Source organism: Chamaea fasciata, unplaced genomic scaffold (genome assembly GCF_029207755.1).
Source record: "Chamaea fasciata isolate MVZ Bird 193981 ecotype frontalis unplaced genomic scaffold, bChaFas1.0.hap1 SCAF_6, whole genome shotgun sequence".
NCBI classification, from domain to species: domain Eukaryota; kingdom Metazoa; phylum Chordata; class Aves; order Passeriformes; family Sylviidae; genus Chamaea; species Chamaea fasciata.
This window is the reverse complement of record NW_027094091.1, coordinates 26,236,865-26,258,982: the sequence shown is the minus strand read 5'-3', so window position 1 is coordinate 26,258,982 and position 22,118 is coordinate 26,236,865. Positions and strand designations below refer to the sequence as shown.

The 22,118-nt window shown below is 36.3% G+C and overlaps 1 protein-coding gene across 1 annotated transcript in view; it reads left to right on the top strand.

The window, feature by feature from the left end:
- The window catches only part of USP46 (ubiquitin specific peptidase 46), a 34,067-nt gene extending 18,663 nt beyond the window's left edge, over positions 1-15,404 (top strand). The window contains exons 5-9 of the mRNA XM_066185737.1: positions 1,447-1,523; positions 6,744-6,827; positions 7,123-7,320; positions 7,978-8,056; positions 8,981-15,404. Of these exons, the coding sequence (XP_066041834.1) occupies positions 1,447-1,523; positions 6,744-6,827; positions 7,123-7,320; positions 7,978-8,056; positions 8,981-9,082 (540 nt within the window). The 3' untranslated portion in view covers positions 9,083-15,404. The remainder of the gene's footprint in view (positions 1-1,446; positions 1,524-6,743; positions 6,828-7,122; positions 7,321-7,977; positions 8,057-8,980) is intronic.
- Positions 15,405-22,118: the final 6,714 nt, after the last annotated feature.

Sequence of the window (22,118 nt, the reverse complement as noted above, 5' to 3'; positions counted from 1 at the left end):
TCCAGCTGTAGAGACATAATGTTCTCTGAAGCTTTGTTGCTTTATCTTTCAAATTTTAGCTGTATATTTATACTGCAGTCAATTGCTGCCAGTTTTGTGGTTTCCTGTCTGCTCCGGGTCAAGTCATGTCTTAGGGAGGATTTTTGTTTGAAGAACTGTTGTTTATTTCAGTTGGGTGTGCATTATGCCCCTGTACATCTTTGATAATACCAAAATTAATCCAGCCAAAGGTATTTCTCTGCATTCAGGTCTGATATGGGCTGCATTCACCAAGCTTGTAGGATCTGTGACATAACTCAAACATGAGCTCAAGGTGGTACATAAATATCACATCCACAGAATTGCAAAAATCTGAGCATGAGGGACTTCTACCAGAACAATGAATTCATCCCCTCACAGAAGTTCTCGATTTGGACTTCACTATTCTCGGATTTGATTTAGTTATTCTAAGGAAATGCAGTCATAGAAGGCAAAATATGGGGTGTTCATGCAATATTTTATAAAACATTGTAATGAATATAACTGAATTCATATGCAGCAAATAATTCAGCAGTCTTTTGACTCAGCTGACCTATTACAACAATTAGCCATTTGGATGGGTTTTTTTGTTAATATTAGTTCACCTCTGAGATTAAACACTCTTAGCGAAAAATAATTTTCAATGTAAAAATCAGGATATGTCATTCTGAAAATATTTGGACTTAAATTTTTTAAATAAAAACTCTTCATTATAATTTTTCTCCTCTTGTTCTGTCTAAAAAAAAAGATTAGCAATACCAAAATGATTTTGCAAAATATTATCATTGAGCCATTTTTTACCTTTAATCTTTTAAATTTTTTAATCAAAATACTGACCAGGAACAATATCCAATGGGGAAATGTAGCTGTGTCAACCAGAAGTATAAACCCACCCTTTTCAATACTCACTAGAGAGAAAGGATAACATGGTTAAGTATGACTTTTGTGACAGAAACATGTTTGGAAATTATCTTCATTGCATCCTTAATAATGGAAATAATTATGTACGAATAAAATGTGAATGTATATTGTAATAAGTTATACAAAGAGTAAACAAAATTCTGATTAAAAAAGAAAGTAGAGTGTGTTACATAACAAGGAAACATATGTAATGCACCAATCCCAGATAATATAGGGGAGGATGGTTCACCTTTACTGAACAGTAAGCGGTCATTACTGGCCCATGGTTGGTGGGATTGGATAACTGGAATAAGCAGAAGTGAAATTATATGAAATTTGTAGAATTAATAATAAATGTCACATTGAACATTAGTCTCACCAAACTAAAAAAAAATTAAAGCATTGAAATTAATAATTTCTATGTAAGAGCAGTTTCTACAGCAATAAATATCTTTAGCATTTGCTAAAGATATAAACAGCATTTAGATGTATGGCATCTCTGTTTTACATCTATGTTTTTTGCAACAGGTTAGTAGCAAAGATGAAGATTTTCTTGACCTTTCTGTTGATGTGGAGCAGAACACATCGATTACACACTGTCTAAGGTAAATGAATGTATCTTTTTGGCAGATAGTTCTAACTGCTAGATTTTTCAGGTCCAGTAGGTACAGAAAAGAAAAGTAGAATAGCATTTGGATTTGAACTTACCCTAAGAGGGAGAAAAAGATTTTAAACTGGATATTTCCTCTAATTACAAAATATACATTATTGTACTTTGCTTTACTCACTTTTGCTTTCAATGTATGTATTTGAAAGAGAAAAATAAATCAACTTTCAGGGAAAATAATCGATTGCATCGTTGTCTGGAAGAATTGCTACAGAATAATAATTGGCTTCAAAGAGATTTAAATGTGTTTATCTTTAAGCTTCTACACAAGTGCTTTGTTGATTAGGATTTATATGCATATTAAAAGTTAGGTGTGTGTTTTGCAGAATGAGTGCTAGAATCCACAGAGGACAAAATACTTCAAAAGTCTATTTTATTATCAGAAATTTCTTATTCTGTGTCTCACCCAAAAGATTACGTGATGTCTTTTATTCTAAATTTCTCCTCTGCTCCTAGTATATTCTTACCTTAAAAACTGTAGATATAAAAAAAATCGTCTGTCTTACATGGGTGGTTATTCTGAGAGCTTTAAAATGTCCAGAGTTTTGATATTAACACAATAAACCACTACCTATATTTAAGACCAATATGTTGCTGTTCTAAGGTAATGATTATCAATTGGTCAAACTCCTTCAAACTCCAAAATTGCTATCAAGCTTGAAATTGCATTTATTAGTTATTCTGGAATTCCTAGGAGGGATTCCTGGTGTGTCATCCCAAGGTGAGAGTTACAGAAAGAGTAAGAATGTGAGGTACTATTTCCTGAATGAGAAAGCAGTGACTTCTCTGTGAATACAACAATTGTACTAAGTAACTTCTGTTTTAATTCAAAGTTTTTTTTTCCTTCTCAGCTTGTGTTCAGTCTCCTGTAGGATTCTGTAGCAGTCCTTAGCCCTCAAGTAGTCCACACTGCATTAATTAGCCTCCCTGTAATAAGTGAGCAAACTGAAGAAAGGCTTTGGAAAGCAATGCATTCTCTTTTTCTCCTATAGTCTCTTTGCCTCTTCATGGTAACCAATAGTTGAAATGGTACTACAGGCTTTTGTTTGCACACTTTTGAGTTCTTCGCTGTAGCCACTACCCTGAACTTGCCAGTATTACTTACCTTTCCCTACGGTGTTCAAAGTCAATTTGAAATCCCACTGAGCTGCAAGGATGCTGCAGCGCCCTTTGAGGTCCTTTCTAATCTGAGTTATTTGGTTCTGTGGTACTGGAGAATGAGCTCTGACATTCCTTGCAGCTGAGTCTGTGACCATGTTAGAAACTGTTGCTGTGTAGAAGTTACCATCTATCCTTTCTCTTTCTCCAGTTTTTTATTCACATTCTTGATCTTTTATATTCTTGGAAATGTTTTGTTGAGAATGGCCATTTTATGTAAAGGTAGAGTAAGTATTTCAGTAAAAATACCAATAGCATTTCTTCTACTGAATAGACAATGGCTGTAGCTTAAGAGGTGGAAGAACTGCATTTGCACAACTGCAACCAACAGTGAATGGTGGAGTTGAAAATTACTCCAAAGACGTCAGCCCCTACCTTTGTGTCAGAGAGGATGCTTATCCAACCTGTTCTAGAAGATCTTTTTAGCAGTATTATCTTAATTGTTCATCCCAGTCCTTCCTGTTCTTTACTACTACTAAGTTTTTCTTGCTGTGTAATATGAATCTTTAGTGTTCCAGTTCAAGCCTTTTTCTACTTGCCCTGTGTACTCTAGACATAAACCAGGGGTTGCCCCCATTCCCTTTAACAGTAGCCTTTTACATACAAGAAGAATGTAATCACTTTTTATTAAATTTAAACAGCCTAAGGTCATTCAACTTCTCCTTCTCAGGCTATCTTCTCTGGATCTATACACATGTTCGTTACTCTTCAGCCTTCTCTCCAATTAGACATCTCTCTTGAACTCTCTCTTTCTTGAAGTGCTGGTGTCTAGAACAGAGCATAATATTCTAACATAGATCTACACGATCCTGAGAAGAGGAATGGATGCCCTAAGTCTTTTTATGCATTCCAGTGTAGTGCCTTTACCCCAACAGCATGAAATGCATTTTGTAGTTTTCCCATTGCTCCTTTTGGAAATAAAGGAAAGCAAAATCCCAATTTTTCTGTTCTTGGGGTGGGAAGTACAGGCCACTATTTACAGATTGAACAGGAGGAGAGTTATCACCTCTCATCTATTCCACTTGTGTCTCATCTATTCTGTATGTTAGCAACATGTCTACCTATGTTTGGAAAACATATATTCAGTTAGAATATAAATTTCCTCTCATTGCTGTCTGGCATTATGTATTATTACGCAAAATGTAAATGCTTTTTACATTTTGAAAATGGTTTCTCTCAATAGGAACATCCAAATTATTACTCTTTTTGGAATCTTTGCTGTTTCCTTTCTGTTAACAACTGCTTTGCTGTGTCTTAATAACTTTAAGGGCTGCTGCATTTAAAAGGTAAAATACAGAAAAGTTGTGCAAAACAACATTAAAGTATAATGAATCTCTTTACCACTACAGATGGTCCTTGTGTGCACAAGATGTCCAAAGAACAGAAAGAATACAAGCCTCTGGCATAGTCTAAACCCACGGGATAGACAGCTGGGCCTGAAGCAATAGAAGTCCAATAGCAAAGATAGTATATATCCACTGTTTTTATTTCCACTTGGAGTTGCAAATTTTACCAGTCAGTTCAGTCCTGACTTGCATAATAATTTATATTACACTAATAATTTTCTCATCTCTTAAAACAAAAAATTAATATTTTTTAGGCATACAGACATCTTTCACACTGTAGCAGAAAGGCCGTAGAAGCACAAGGACAATGATAAATTAGTACATCTTGAACAGGTGTATTTAAAAATTTCTTTTTCTTGCTAAAATAAGATATAAGCAGAATGCAGATTGGACTATTAATGGAATAGGAGAGAGTTAGACATATCTTGAAACTAGTTTTGCAGGTCTAGGGAAGAGTTCTGCAAGGCTGTGACTCTTCCACATGCAGACTTTGTGAACTACAGTCAGTGATCTGCTGTTTTTAACTGTTCAATATCTGTTAGAAGTGCCATGCTGAAAATTCTCAATTGCTGAAAAAGTTGCTGAAGTTGCAATTATTTCAATGCCTAAGCATTTTTTCAGTGAAACATTTTCTAGTACTACTAATAATAAATACCATAATGCTACTAATAAATAAATAAATAAATAAATAAATATTACTACTACTAATAAATAAGGCTAATAATAGCTATTAATAGCATCAGAATAACTAGTACATAAAAGGAATTCAGAAACTCTTTGAGTTTAATTAACTTTCATGGGAGACTTGGCATAGAACAAACCAATACTTACCAAATTTCTACCATCTGCACGTTTTTTTCATGTTAGAAAAACATTATTTCCTTGCTTCACTTTGAGATGGGAAGAAAACAAAAAAATTCCCCAAGTTTGTTTTTTTTTAAAGTTGAGACTGTAGGCTTTGAAAATAGACATCAGACTTTTTCTCTAACAACCAACCTAAAACTTTCACAGGCACATTCTACTGAGTCTTATGTTCCCTGCACATATAACTCATCTTTAATATTTTCTAAAGTTCCAGCTCTTCACTTATGATGCCCTGAAAGGTTACAGTGTTTTTCAGAGGAATTGGCTGAATTCAGTTAATTTTGTGTTTAAATTCAAATGTGAAATCAGGTATTGAGATCAGTGTTTACCGCTGAAGCAAATCCTTCTCAGTGATAATGCTTTATTTTCTCCTAGATAAAAAATAATACTTATGATCAAAGTTTAGCTGTAACTTATCTTTCAGAAGTTTTATTTTTTTCCTAAATTTCAGCACTTTTTCCTCAGTGTTAAGACCTTATAAAGAAAATAAATCAGTAAAAGTATTCTCGGTTATTAAAAATATTATGCAGTCATATGAAGTACTTCTTCGTCATGCTCTGTCAACCTTAAACTTTAATGAAGTTATGCAATTAGATTCTAATATCTATGCTCTAGCAAACTATATGGTCTTCATCTCTCCCACCTACCCCTGCAGTGATGATGTCAGGAAGAAATAATCATCCAGAATCCTCCCTTTGCCTTGTAAGACAATTCTGGTGCTGCCTTCTGTGAGAGCAGGCTGAAGTTGCAGGCAGTGTGGATTCAGCCTTCATGAATGTGAATTGCAGTGGCAGAAGGGAATTTATTTGGGTCTGAATGGGTCTGAATTTGCCTGGAGTTCAGAAGATAGGGGCACTCAATAAGACAGTTCTGGAATTCTGATATATCTATTTATGGCCCAAATTCACATTTTAAACTCATGTGTTTAAAATGGAAGATAGGTGCTTATATCTACAGTCACAGTTCTCAAAACATCTGCTCAGCTGCAATGTAACACAAGAGGTGACAAAAACAATTATTGTGGGTTTTGTTTTTTTTTTTACAGTTAAGTGGTGTTAGGTAGCTAAAATTCTGCTCCAAAGTGTATCAGCACAGTGACTTCCAGCAGACCTTTTCTGTGGACTGAGAGATGCTATCAAACCAGACTTCCACTGTCTTTGTCACTTCAAAAGCTCCAGCTCCAGAAATATCTCCCATGTGTATTTTCTTGATCAGGATTTACAAAATTTTCTATACCAGCTGCCTCTTTCCTTTTTTAGGAAAGGAAAAAGTATTATCTAAAAAACTTCTGGGTAACTGTTCAAAAGGTTAGAGGATGCAGGAAACTAAGTTCAATTTATTTCTTCTTTGTAAGAGGATTCAAACCTCTCTTATGGAAGAACACCATAAAATGTGAGATAGTTGGGAATGGCAGAAGTGCACCTAAAGTTGCTTCATTCTGCAAATAATTTAAAAAGAAACAGAATGGATTGAGTGATAATACCCAAGTCAGGGCAGCCCCTTTATGAGGGGGCTGATATAGGGCAGAGAGACCAGATATAGGTCCCATTTTGAGACACCTGACCTTTCATTTCTATCATATAGAGGGCCTTAGCTCCTGATATAACTTTTCATACCAGCCAGATACCCTAATTCCATTTGCGGACCCCAGTACAGCTGCTTCAGATGCTTTAGGAAACTGGAATGGCTGAAGATTTCATCCCGTGTGTCTTTTGGGTTCCAGTTCATCAGCCCAGGTGGGGCAAATGTATTCAAATCCTTAAAAACCTGATGATTGTATTTATTTACAGAGATTTCAGTAACACAGAGACGCTATGCAGTGAACAGAAATATTACTGTGAAACTTGCTGCAGCAAACAAGAGGCACAGAAGAGGTAAGCTAGGAGTAGGTTGTTTCACCATGTCTCTCCTAGGCTCTGGCAAACTTACTCCTTGATATTTATTTTCTTTAAATACTTAGAAACCTTACATCCCAAATGCATTCTCTGTGTGGACCAGAGAACCTGTAGACAAATTTAAAGGCATGTGTCTTAGTCTAGAAGCTACTTCTAGTTGGCTATGGTTACTTAGAAAATGTTTTTATAATGCAGACATTTACTTATTATGGGAAGAGAGAATGGCTTTGAACTGGTCAGGTGTTTATCATATGTGTTGTTAATGGTTTCACAGGATGAGAGTAAAAAAACTGCCAATGATTCTTGCCTTACACCTCAAGAGATTCAAGTACATGGAGCAATTGCACAGGTACACGAAGCTGTCTTACCGGGTAGTGTTTCCTCTGGAGTTACGTCTCTTCAACACCTCTGGCGATGCTGTCAACTTAGATCGGATGTACGACCTGGTAGCTGTTGTTGTTCACTGTGGAAGGTAACGTGCTTTCACGTGTATCTCAAGCTATTGCCTGATGTTTGCCAAGGGCAGGGCTATCCCTGACAAGATAGGGAAGAATGGGGGGCAGGGCTTAAAGCCTGCTGCTGCACAGGCTTGCATGTGTCTTGGGCTGAACTATTTAGCCAACCTCCCTCATAGTAAATCAGTACTTGTTTAAAAAATATTGTCGCTGGTCTCCAAAAGTCACAAGTTTGGTTTAAATTGATGAAACTACCTCCTTCCTCATAAGACCCCTTGAAAAAGTTGGGAGCCAGGACTGTGAGGGCCAAAGGCTGTCATAAGGTAGGCCCCACAACAGATCACCTTGGTCAATTTTCCCCCCTATACTTAGTTCTTAAAGTTTTAAAAGTATTTGATGCCTACCATGAGCAACTTGTTAAGTGTTCTGTAGGATAATTTACTAAATGGTCCTGGCACAGATGAAAACAACACCCTTAGCTTTCAGTTGATTGGCTTTGCAACAAGTTAAAATAAAAAGATGAAAGGACTAAATGTCTAGTGTAGCACTGCAGGCGGATTTACGATGTTTTTCATTACATTTCATTATAATTCTGGATTCCTGAAGACATGTGACTTAACAAAATTAACTCAGTAGTATATTCTAATATTTTGGGGTTTTGTTTTTCTTTCTAGTGGACCGAATCGGGGGCATTACATTACTATTGTGAAAAGTCATGGATTTTGGCTCTTGTTTGATGATGACATTGTAGAGGTCAGTATGCTGAAAGTCATGAGCACAACTTTTGTATTAATTTTTGCTTCCTTACTTGGGGTTAAAATTCTGATTCAGAACTGGGTAGAGATTACCAGTCTGCAAAGCCTCAGTTTGTTTATTTCAACTCTGTTAGGAAGAAAGTCTGTAAACAAAATTATTAATCCTGTAGTTTATGCTCAGTCAATATCAGAGGGTTTTTTATTTCATAGCAACATCAAATGTTTTTAATACCAGACTTTAAGAGTTTAATTTTGAATGTTTTCTAGATCTAATAAAATCAATTCAATTCATTAAAACCTTATCACCTGCTAAAATTGAACAAGGTAAAGCTGGCATTGCTGTAGAATTTTCAGTTTTGAAAAGGGAAGTTACGAGAAAGTCTGAATTGTTTTGTTGATCTGGGATTGCCTGAATGTAGGTTAGTGTAGAATCCGTCCCACAGCTGTTGCAGATTCTGTCTAAGCATTCTGAAATTCATTCTTATGCAAACCCTTTATGTCATTGTGGCACATTGGCAAAACTGAGGTTTCGAGTCTGATTTCCCAAGAGGCAAGGAAAGTAAGCACTGGGATGCTGGATGGGGCAAGTCTTGAAGAAGATTTCTGAAAACTTGAGAAAGACAGGATCACACTGTCACATTTCTGTGTTTTAACAGTGTTCATTACTGCATTCCAAGGAGTCTCTCTGTTACTAGAAAAAGCCTAATTCAGTTAGATTCAGTGTCAGAAACATGCCTATGACTTTGAGATCAGCAAGGCTCAGCCCCTAATCTTTACCCTTCCACTGCTTCAATTGCAAACACAATTTGTTAATTGCTACCTCTAAACAAATAGCTGAATGTCTTTTCTGTTCATACAGTCATTTAATGTGTTTGGTACTTGTTTTATCTAACAGCATATTGAAAAAATATTTATTTTGCAGAAAATAGATGCTCAAGCTATTGAAGAATTCTACGGTCTGACCTCTGATATATCAAAAAATTCAGAGTCTGGCTATATTTTATTCTATCAGTCAAGAGAGTGACTTGGCAAACTGTGATAATTGCGCACAAGGATGCTGGACGCAAAAGAGGGTGATGGCTCCCCTGAACTGACTTTTACACAGACCACATCTCGGATGGCTGAACAACAATACACTGTCTACTATTCAATGGTCTATGTGATGTTGACTCTAACCGTCCATTTTTCACATTCAGAACTTTGGTTTGGGGGGTGGGGGGTGGTTTGTAGTTTTTAAGTCTGATTGAAGAGCTAACTGAAGTCAGATTTTAGCGGAATTTATATGGACTAACATTTACAGACATTAAGATGTGGATGTCAACTGTTAAACCCTATCCAGCTAGAGTAGTATTTTATATGAAAGTGTTCATTACATTTAGGGCAAAATTATTTAAAACTTTCTAGATGGTTTTCGAGTGTGTTGATTTACAAAGCATTCCTTTAAGTACATCCTGACATATACTTACCCCTTTTAAGTCTAATGGAAAAAATCAATTTCACAATGGTTTGAGTTGTGGTTGTTTAGGGGATTTTTTTACATGACACTCTGCTGCAGAAAAGATATTCTTCCAAAATCATTTCAATTTTGGTTGTTCAAAACTTTCAGTGTGTAACCACAGACCTAAAATTCTCAAAGGGGATTTAAATTACACTGGAACTAAGTAATTCTGTATGTTCAGTCACTTTGTTGTGAGATGGTGCAGATGAGGTGAGATTTCAGAACTTACAGAGCACTGGAAAAAAGAGAGTAAGATCACACATGTGATACAGAGATAAATTGCTTTTATAAAGATTGATCTTTTTGTTAAAATGATACCATAGATTGTTTACTTTGAGTTTGCAAAGATTGCAACACTACTCACATGTAACATATTCATTAGGACTGAAATTATTCAGTCCATTTAAATAAGCATTGTTTGTACATAAGACACAGCTTGATCTTGAAATTTTCTAAATATCTGTAGGTCCCATTTTCATTTCTCAAGCAGAGTCTATTTCTGAGAAACATAATGCATAGCAACCACTAGTGCACATGCCATCATGTATATATCATGCTTACTTAACATTTTGGTCATATTTGACAGAGTTTTGTCACTACAGGAACAGATAAAGATCTGGAGTGTTTGAATTCAAAATTAGTGCAAAAGGCTTAGTTTGTGATTTTCCTGAGTGCATTTGGCTGGCACTTGTCATGGACTGGCTAATAAAATTTCTGAATTCACCTGAATACCTGAATCTGGCAAAGAATAAATGTAGAAGAAAGTATCAATAGGGTTTGAGAAGGGGTTGATAGTGGCTTGAGTCAGTGGTAATGCTGGGTAAATACCTTGTTCAGTTTGACATTTTCACTCTGTTATCCAGTTCTTAAACTTCTGTATCCAAAGTCCTATTCCAATGACATCAACAGCAAAAACACTCTTCTTGTCTTTATAGGGACTGACAGTTGGTTCTAGTATTTATTAGGAAATATTCTCATCTCACAAAATATGTTTCTACCTGTTACATTTTATTCATTCATTATGTATTTATTGGACAGTGTTGCTTTTTTACCTTCTCTTTAAGAAGCCTGCCTGACACTTTATGGCCAACACTCCATTTCAAGAAGTGGCTTTTGAAGTGCAGCTGCATCTCACATTTTAGTCTTCTGTAGAAAAGATAATGTTTTTCATTGTACTCTACTGTGAACGTGAAATATCTTTTATGAAATATTGGTGAAAATGAAGTAGCTTTTACTATAACATCATCTGAAGTTCAGTTGGATTTATCAATGGCCATTTTGTAAACTAAGGCAATGTAGCACTTTACACTGAAAGAGAAACAGAATCAGGCTTTTCAGCTAAAATTATTTGTGATTTATCATGACATTATATTGATGCAAGAAAACAGACATAGAATGTAACCTTAGAGGACTTGAGTGAATGATAGTAGTGTCTACAGAGCTCATTCACATGAATGAAGGCTGGTATGCAGGCTCAAGACAAGCATAATTAGGATGCAGCTCTTATTCTTTTATTGGTGTTAGAATGAAATGTTCTGCCTCTAAGACCGAAGATAGATATCTTACAGCAGACTTCAACTCCCACTGAGACCCAGGAGCTTTTCTACTGAAAAGCTAAACCTGCAAATGCCTCTTTAATTGATTTATTTATAAACATTCAGAATTTCTGTATAAAAAAAAAATTACTGGCCTTTTAAAATGGATAAGGTTTCTCCACTGTGAATGAAATCACTTTCTAGATCAGCATTTATCAGTGCTGGTCCAAAGATCTGTATTTTGCAGTTTACTACTGAACATTCTTACAGCATTCTTTAGTTTTAAAAGATTCAGCAAAACAGATATTCTTAAGGTATCATTTGGATCGTCAGGGCTCATGTTTATATGAAAAGTTAATTTTTCATAAAAATATTTTATAAATCAGTTCTATTTAAGGAAACATTTTCCTTATTTCAATAGACTTACGTGAAAATTGGTTTTTAAAATGTTAATAGTTTGAATTAATATTTAAATGCTAAACTAGAGGATAACACTCTCTGGTTTTCTACACTGCAAGACAGCTTTAGATTGTAAAACATACAGATCATTGCAGTAAGTTGTTGAGAGTAAAATTACTGGAATAAACTGTTTCATAAAGTATGAAAAAGCATTTTTAATTCATGCTAGCCCATGAAAAGATCACAGCACTAGTATGCCTCCAGTCCAGCATCAGGAGTCTGACATCAGCTCTGAAACATTGTGGAATACACACTTCATATTAACACTAGCTAAACTAGAGAGCATTTTCTTTTGATTAACAAAGTTTCAGTCACAATTCTATATTTTGGTTCAATCTCCAGCATGCTGAACGACTTCAGACCAAAAGCTGTCTGTCACAGCAGTGTGAATAGTGCCAGTCTAGGCAGAGGAGCTCTTCTTTGTCAAATAAGGCACATTCGCTCAAGTTTTGCAGGATTGGGATCCCCACAGGAACAATCATATGGTGTAAAGTATTTTAGTGGATTAAATAAAGCATAATCCCTTTTCTCTTATGCTTATGCATAGATTTCCAGTCCCTTGTGAAAGAATGGAAAAATGCCTAAGACCATAAAAGCTTTTCAGCTAGCAGCTAGAAAACAAAATGCTAGCACAGATCTCTAATACTACTCTGTGCTTCCCTAAAATGACTATATTATATGGTGTCAGGTTCTAGGTATATTAGGTCTAACAACATCTGAAGTTTTCCAATTGTTTCCCGTGCTGTTGCTGAGACGCATTGTCCATTTATAAATACTATTACTATGTTCTCTACTTAGAAAAAAATTGTCTTGTGCTGTGTTCCCATACCACTACAGTGCTGATGAATCAGTTACCTTAGAGGATGAGCTCAGAACTCAGCTTTTATATTTCCAAGAAAAGGCTGTTGGGATTTTATGGAATTTCTAATCTGGGGACAAAGTAGAGGGATGCAGAAGAGTGGAGTGACGGAAAAGCCATACTAATGAAGCAGAACACCTTTTGGAAATTAGGTCCCAAAATTACTCCTCTCAATTCTATTTTAACAATTTAGTTACCCCAGAGTACTAGATTATATATGAAAAGTCTTGTTCCTATAGCAGCTGGAGTAAAGAAAACAAAGCAATAGGACTGTCGTTCATATCAAGTTCAATAAAAATTTTAAAAACCTAGTAAAATTGAACTGAAATTCATCTTACACCATGGGTCCTAAAGTGCTACCACAACCTGTCTTTTGTCTTCAGACATTACATTTCAGTCACTCATCTGTTCCAACATCATGTAGTTGGCACCTGTGCTGACAGCTTGCAGCTGCCAGTGATTTGGTGCCTCTCAACAGCAGACCCTTCTTGTTTTATCTCTTTTTTGCTGCACATGGCTGATAGTTGTGAGCAGTGTCTTACAGCTGAATGAATACTAGAAATTTCAGTAAGTTTTAGCTGTGCATCTGTTCTTTGCTAGGATCTTTTAGAAGGGTTTGTTTTAATTTATTTTTCTTTTGTTGGTCTGTTACTCTATTTATATAACTTATGTGGTTAATACTATTTGTTTTGCTTTAATTTTTATGTATTTTATTGTGTTTTTTTAATGTAATCAACCCAAGCACTTTAAGCAACAATGTCAATCTTGTGAAATTCCAATCAGCTTAATATTTTTTCTTCGTCTTACTTCTTTTGCAGCTGTTTGCTTGTGATCCAATATCTTTAGTTACAACTCAGTTTCCATTTTTAGGCTTGTAGTTCTAGCTGGGTTGTAAAATTGGAAGGCCCAAGCATTTTCATACATATTTATTTATGTATAAAAAGGACAGAGCACTTACTGTGTGTCTGCTATACACATCAGTGTGTACCTGACGAGCTGCACTCTCTGCACATTTCACAGCCTCTTGTGTTCTCTGCTGGCTAACCCATCTGAGGATCACTGTAATACTTCCATCTGTGGCACAGTTGGCAATGACTAGAATTTTTAAAAGTTCCAATTCTTACAGGAGAATTCTCTTTTACCAGACACAGAGTCAGCTGTCAATCAGCTGATGATACAGGTATTGCCCTTTGCCACTTTACCAGGGCTCTGTTCAGTCTCAACTGTGAATAATCTGATGAGCCACAATCATTCTTGGCTACTGTGTGTGCACTGGCAAGGAGAGAAATTTTTTGCATCTTTCTTCTCTTCACTTGGGCCAATATAAAGCAAAGAGATAATGAAGCAAGATAAGTGCTTGTGTAAAATGGTGGTTTTTAGAGGACAGCATCTGTAGTGACCATATCAGAAAGTCACTGATTTTCTGTGTTGTTAATGCAAGGGTTATTCCTAGTGCTTTAGATATTGTATTTTCTTTGATCAATCAAAAGACCAGAATATTTTCCTGTTGCATCTGTTCTGATACTTAGGTGGTTTTTCTCCATTTAACATGGTCCTTATTATGTAAATAGCACTTGGCAAGCCTCGATAGACACTCATTTAATTTCTTTCCACGTAATATGCATTTCTTCAAAGAGATTGCTTGAACCTGTCTTCAAGATTTGTTCAGATAACACAGTTCTTTTGCATACAGGGTCAAATAACACCTATCAGGAGGTATGTGCCCACCTGATGGGACCATCTGGCTAAACACACACCATTTTACATACTAATGATTCTTAACCCTCTAGGAGGTTTGCTTGCTGGCTTTGCCTGTCTGATTTAATATGAAACTGCAAATAATTCCCTTTATTAATGGTCTCAGAGTTGCTATAACTCTTTAATAAATTCTGTTTCATTTAGTTATCAAGACTGGGACTATTGTACTATGTAAAATAAATTAACTTGTGTGTGCCATTCACAGCAGTCAATTTAACAGCCTAATGCTTCTGATGAAGGCTGTTGCAGGCAGCAACTTCACTGTGTGTAAGAATATGGAAGAGTAAGTAACTTTCCGGTGATAACTCAGTAGGTCAATAGGAGAAGCTGGACTGACATGCAGCTTCCTAACCTCCATCTTCTAGGTAATCCTCACCCTTCTTATGGGGTTCCAAAGTGGCAGGACTAAGTCCTTCGTGAAGACATCTTGCAGGTCATGTTGCTTGCTGCAGTAGATAATTAATGAGTATTTGCAACCCCTCTGTCCCTGCTTCCCAAAATCTCATTAATAGGTATACGTTCCTTGAAGTGGCTGAGCTTAAACCTCAGCTTTGTATTTGCAATGGTGTACATGTTTGAAATGTCCCACACCAGACTCTGGCCATATACAAAATGTTTCCTAGTCCTCTCTCAACTCTCATTCTAACAGCAAGAGCAACATCAGGGCAGCCATGTTACAGGTGCCAGTGCTTTTCATGGAGACAATTTTCTAGTCTCAGTGGCTTTCATCAAAAAAGACCTAACACAAGCTCCATTACTTATCATGATGCTTTAGGAGTAAAGCCACCACATCCTGTATGAATATGAATGTAGGGTAGGAGGAAGAAGAAAGAGTAGAGGATGACATATGAAAAGGGTTTGTTTTCCTCAGAGGCTTTGAATAAGTGTATCTGTTTGTAAATATATAGTCTCTCTCTACCTTGTCAATGCAATCATAATAAAACTACTTAAATTTTGTGCTAGTTTTTTAAATGGAATAAGAGGTAGCAAAATTATGAGGCACACAATTGGGGACACATACAAATACTGGTTTTCTAGTACAGCATACAATACTCAGTGTATGTGTACAGATGAATAGCTGCTCTTTTTAATCATCATGTACATGCAATTGAACCCTGTGCCACCTGCAGAACTGTAAGATAAAAATCATGTTGGTTATTAAGGTTGTAACATAAGAAAACAGTATTTTCTCCTGTTAACATGTTTATATTTTACATAAAATAAACTCCCTAGCTGATCTCGCTTCCTTTCAATTTGCTTTGACTTCAGGTGGAAACATACTAAGGCTGGGTATTGATGTTGGTTGTTACACAACATCTGAATGTCAGACACTTGTGTTGTTACAGATGACCAGACTACTGCTGTTCGGTTTTTATTTAATGATCATCATATTTTAAGTGACTTCAGAGAATATTTCACCACATGGGCTGACTACCTCTGAACTGTTTTAAGAAAACAAATTTTGCAAGTAGTTTGAGTTGTCTTGATAGAATATATTTACAATTGCATGACTGAGCTGTACCCAGTTAAAGCACACCACGGACTTTGTCAATGTTTCTGAGCTTCAATGTTTCAGCTAAAACTGAAGAGAATAAAAATCAGCCAGAATTGAACTACCTTTTACATCAGGGAACAATGAGCCCTTTTAGCTTGGGATTTTACCTATGACTAATGGAGTGGGAAAGAATTTTGTTAATGAGGTCTAAAATTTTGTCAAAGAGTTGAAAGGTTTCTCTTGTCTGCTGATTTTCTTTTAGTTGTTCATTAACAAACACAATTTACATTCTCAGAAGTGAGGATTGAGAAATCCTCAAGTCAATCCTACAAGTCTGGAGTTTCTTGCTCCTGTCTAAATGGATTCTCTTTATTTCTTCAGAATGATTTAGGGAACTGAAATCAAGCATAGGTGTCAAACTGCATGTTATATTTATAGCTAATACACTGTAAGATTTATGGCACATCAGACTATCAAAGAATTGGGTTGACAAACACTTCATATCTTACAGTACATATTTCCTCTCAAATTAAAAATATTTGAAGTACCTTCAAATTTATTCCTGGGTTATTAGGACATAAACATTTGACTGCAGGTTGGAGACACAAATTTAAAACACAGGAGATGACGGAAATAAATAATCACAAATCCATTTTTTTAAAACATTTTGAAGAAATAGAATTTATGGTGTACAAATAAAGAAACTAAGAAAAAAGTTTCCAGTGGCAGATTCATAATCCCTGTACATGGACTCCACTAAAATTTCTCTTGCTTCATAAATGCACTTTCCTAGAAGCTGATGTTTTCTTTTATCTCTGTTCTTTTTTCTTTTATATGAATTAATCATTTTGCATTAGACTGGGTTATGTTCTGTCAGATAACCAGAGAAATGCTAAAAATATAATTTAATCTGAATTGAAAAGTCAGTTATGGTAGGAGAAAATTGTAAGGTTATTCATTTAAGTGTACTCACCAGACTTCAAACAATATTTATTAGACATGACTAAATTCATTACATGGAAAACCACATTCCACATTTCTGAAGATATCAATTTCCTTGAATGCTTGTGTGGAACTTAAAAATCTAGTAAAATTCTATAAAGAAGATAAATAGGGCAACCATTTTCAGTACATATACATATACACACACACACACACATATATATATGGCAACAGAACATTTTAATTATCCGTTCTGAAAAAAACCTTCCTTTTATTAATTGTTTTACAAATACTTTGAGATCACTCCATCACCTTGTTAAATTTCACTCACCCTCACTGCACAATGCAGAGTTTAACCAGTCACAAACACTGCAACTGGTGCTAATAGTGCATTTCATCTCACCATGAATACAGAGACAGCAGAGGAGTCAGCACCCAGGTGTTTACAGATTGTCCCAGGATGCATGGAGACCTACCAGGATCAAATAAAAGTCAAAGGGTGGAAGCTGATAAAGACTTTTCCAAATCCCTGCAAGGGTAAAATAAAGAGGTCCATGCTGAATGAAATTTGGAATAAGACAGAGTGAAACATCCTTTGGATTTCATTTGACACATATATGAGAAAAAATATTCAAATCATATACAGAGCAGAACCAAATGTGTTGAAAGAGAAGATAGAGATGTCACCCAGGGTTGCAAACCAGACATCACAAATGCTTAGAGAGCAAATTTTACCATCAATCACTTCACTATAGCTGTAAAGAAGCTCCAGGTAAACAGCTTTACGGTGGGATTAGTAATAAGAGAATCTGAAATAAAGTTTCTTATAGCATCCTCATAAAATTCTTCTGTGCAGAGCTGTGTTTTGTGTGCAGCTGTAGGGCATGGTAATGTGTGGAACACGGTGAACACTGGAGAAGAACTACTGCTACTACTACTACTGAAGGTGTGATTATCTCTGCTCTTTGAAAACAAGTTTCAGGAGCACAAATAAAATCTTAGATTTTATTTATTCACTAATCATGTAGTTCTCACTCTCATTTATTAATCATTTTTCATCCTCAAGGTAGTTCAGCTGATAATCAAATAACTTTCCAACTCTTAATTTGGTGAAAATGGTAGAAATTAGGTCATGTGTACCAAAATCCATATATATTTTAGATAACTTCAACTTGAGCTGAATCTGGCCACTACTCAGCTAGAACAGTTGAGCTGTAGGAACACTCAGCAGCTCCTCAGTAGCTACCTTGATGACCTCTTCACTCCTGGTGATGCCTGGAGAGGGTACCTAGAAGAGACGCTAGACAGAGTTAAAGGTTAAAGGTAGGTATTTACTGAAAGGCCTTCACAAGGTATGCCTTGGGCAGTGCAGGGCTCTGCCAGAGACTATAGCCAAGATGGACTACAATCACGAGTTTTTCAAACAGATGTCAGTTTGGTTTATTTGCATATAAAACATTAACTGTCCAATTACAGCTTCAGATAGTATAATCACATTCCCCCAGCTTGCTCCACCCAATTCACTTTTTGTTTACATTTTTCAGGGCCTGAGATAGTAAGGTGTCCATGAGATCCAGGCCTATTGTTTTGTCTGAATAAAATGGGAGAGCAGTAGTTGACAGGTTATGGAGTTTTAGAGTTATAAACTAAGCAGTACTGATCTGAAGAATTTAACAGCTAAAACTTAAGGCATCACTGGATGCAGTTCAAAGTGCAAACCTTGTAGCACATTGTTTCAGTACAACCTGATGCCTTGCTGTCTCTGATACAGCTCATCTTGCCTGAAACTCACTGGGGCACCCGAGGTTACACAGGAAGTTTGTCATTACAGCACTTTACTTTCGAAGGAATGGATTGGCTTTCTTTTGCCCCTTAGTAATTGTGAATTATTACACACTAGAAGACAATATTAGGTAAAGTAAAGATGATGTCATTTATTGATGGTTTATTTCTCTTTCTTCATTCTGGATATACATTTTCAGATGAACAAAAATATTCTGAGGTGAAGTCACAGACTGCTTTAATTCTGCAAGATGAGTAGTTCTGGCAGAGAGCAGCGATGAAAATTGATGAACTTGAAACCACTATACTAAGACAGCAGCATGACACTCTCTTGCCCATCAGAATAGGGGGGCAACATAAAGCCCAAAAGGTAAACAGAATTCTTCACCCTAACCTTTAAAACTATGATATTTTTAAATACTCAAGCACAGGTCACCAATCCTACTGTTGACATTTATCAGATATTTCTGGGCATGCTGCATCGCTATCCTGTCATGTTGTTTCAACCAACATTGAATCAACCAAACTTCTATATTAACATGCTTCAGAGTAGTGTTCAATGTTTATATTAAATTGTTTTTTTACCATGACTTAAAGAACATAGTTCATGTTAATGAAAAGCTTTATTTTACGGCAATGTTACACATTCGTACTTATTTATTCCTAAATGCAAAGGATGAGGAAAGAGTCAGTTGATCCTAAAATAAGTGGTACTGCAGAGCACAGACTGTGCCCTGCCAGTGTTTGGTGTGGTAACGGCTGTGAATGAAGGCTCACTGTTTAGTGTCTCTGTTTAGTTGTCATGACACTTGTAAAAGTATTGTACCTGGAGAATGTTTCCTTAATATAGAATCTCTAGCTCTCACTCTTGTGCAGCCAATCCCCACCTCCAGCTACTGAGCTGAAAACAAACTGCTTCATTCACCATGCTCTAAACACTGTGGAATTTTATTTATTCAAAGGTATTTTACTCAAAATCCCTGTAATATGATAATGAGTCATATCTCTCAAGTGATTTTTTTTTTATGAAACTGTGCTAAATTTTAATTCATTATACCATTTCCTAATGAAAAAAATTCCAAGATTCAGGTCCTCCTCCAGTGGCAGTCCTCTAGTGACATTTCGTACCCTTTACATTGGGGTGTTGACAGTTTATTTCCTATTAGCCATTATGTATGGACTTCTTTATTTTTCCTATTACTCCTGTGATTTTGGACAGTATCATCCAGTATTGCAGCTCTCCTTGAATGGAAGAGTACTTATCTCCTCCTTCTCCAAGTGATTGCAATGTCAGTCCACCAGCTTCAGTGAATTTTGCAACCATTTACTAGCCTGTATTATTGGGTACATTCATAGGACTCATCCTTTGAAAGGGTATATTCAGGAAAGCAGCAAGGGCTGCAGATTGGATGGGCAAGTCTGAGCTTTCCATTCTTATCCCTGTCAAGAACTCATTGTATTACATTGGACAAAGAATGCAACCTCTCTATTTCTCAACTAGAAAATGAGTAAGCCAATATTTACTTAAATCAGTGAACCGTGGAGCTTAGATCAGAAAAGTAGAGGCTGCAACCTAAATTACTGTTACATGCACAATAAGTAGGTTATCGCTTCCCCCCCCCCCCCCCCCCCCCCCCCCTTTTCAGGCGATCATCAGTTAATAATTGCAGCACTCCTTTGGAGGAGGGAGATTTGTAGATAGTAAGAGTAGTTAACTGCTATTTGACAGAAGATCTTTACAAAAACAGCAAACAAATGTCCAGAGGTGGCAGGAATTAATTCAGTGATACAAATGTGCTCCGAGTTCCTCTTAAAAGGGCAGAACTATTGGATTTTATTTCCAAGCAACATACCCCCTCTCAAGCCCAACCAAAGTCAGTGCAAAAAAATCAGGTCCGGCTCACTGTCTCTCACCATGACTATATCTAGTGATTTCAAAGGAAGGAGAGAAAACTCTACTGCAGACAGCTTATGAAATAAATGGCCCATTAAAAATCACTTCCTTAGAAAGTAATGAAAGTTTACAAGGGAAAGAACCTTTCTATCCAAACTTACTCAGTTTATGGTTGCTTTTTTTACAGATAGGAATTAAGCTAATGGGTTATGCGCTGTGTATTGCCTCATTCCTCATGTATTTGCTTAGCTAATTTCCCCTAAAATATTTTGCTATCCATAATAATTTTCCACGTATGCCTTAGATAATAAGATGCTATCATGTTATTTACGACATTACTTATTATTACTTATCTTGGGCCTAGGAATGATTACATGTATACATGAATATCAACAAAACTGACCTAACAGGCATAATACCAAAAAAACTAGCCAACCAGAAAAGCCAATAAACAAAAACAAACCAAAAAAAGAGAAGCAGTCCTTTAATGTCTTTATAAAGTTAAATAGCAAAAAGGTGAGGATTTTTATGGAAACATTTTTTTCCAGAACTTTGACCTTGAATTATTTTACTCTTGGGTTTTGTACTCTTAATTTTAATATTATTTTTCACATCTGCAAAGCAGAGAAGTCAGCTAAGTCATGGCAATGTTCTGGGAAGGAAGTGGTTAATGTCCATGAGAAGGAGTAAGAAATGCTGTGTTCCCTTTATAAAGGGCAATTCCCCACCCACATGGGCATTTGGAGCTTATATGGATCAGGTTTCCAAATAACCCACGTTTTGAGTCTGGAATAAACAATATGCAATATTGCAAAAGTGAACCATCCTCAGCTGTCACTGTGATAGGCTGGTAGTTTAAAAAGCTGCTGCTCATTTCCAATGTCCATTTTTATCAGACCCTTTTAACTGGTCACCAAACAAAGAAAAGGCAAAAGCTTATAAGATCTTTTCTAGAGGAAAATTCTAATTTAGCTGAATGTTAATTTTATAATGCTGTCTAGCTACAGCAGAATAATTTGCTTTTGCTTCCTCCCCACACCCAGCACACAGTCAGGAAGGGACTCTACAAATCCTTCTTTGAGCAAGTAAGCAAAGCTGTGTCTCTGGGTGGCTTTCTGCTTAACTGAGAGACACTTCACACAACAAATAAGTGAAGTCAAGAACTTTACACCACAAGGTCACCGTCCCTTGGCTTCAGCCATATCAGCTATGGCTTGTTCTACTTAGAATTAAATTCAATTCTACTTTGTCCTTTCATTTGGGGACATTCACCAGGTGTTGCCTTTACTCTCTGGTTTCTACTTAACCATCTACTAATCACCTCAGCATTCCCAAATTTTGGGAAATCCAGACCTGAAACCTGTTCTAAGTTTTATTTGATATGGAAACATAAGTAATACTTGTTTCTAGAAGCAGCACACCCAACTAACCTCACTGTTAGGACTGTCCTGGGTTTTACCAGCCATGTGGTTCAAATCCACTGACATGGGTGAAGGCTGGATAGCTTGTGCCTACTTTCCTGCTGGGTGATTCAGTGGATTAGATAACTGATATAAGTGTGTCACACGGGAACTTGTAAGTAGCAAGGATTTTTTTCTAAACAGTTAAAACCTCACCCCCTTTTACTTGCTTCTCGGTCAAAGGCAATTTCACACACAAAGAACATTGTGTGCTCAGGTTGGAAATCTTTTAGAGACTGTGGTGGGAGAAGAGATGGATGACTGCCTCAGGCATGAGCTCATGGGCATGGGCATCCTTATCCTCTGTCGTGTCCTGCAATACTAATGAGAACACCAAATATCATCCCACTTTGTATATTTTTACTTTGTAAAAAATAT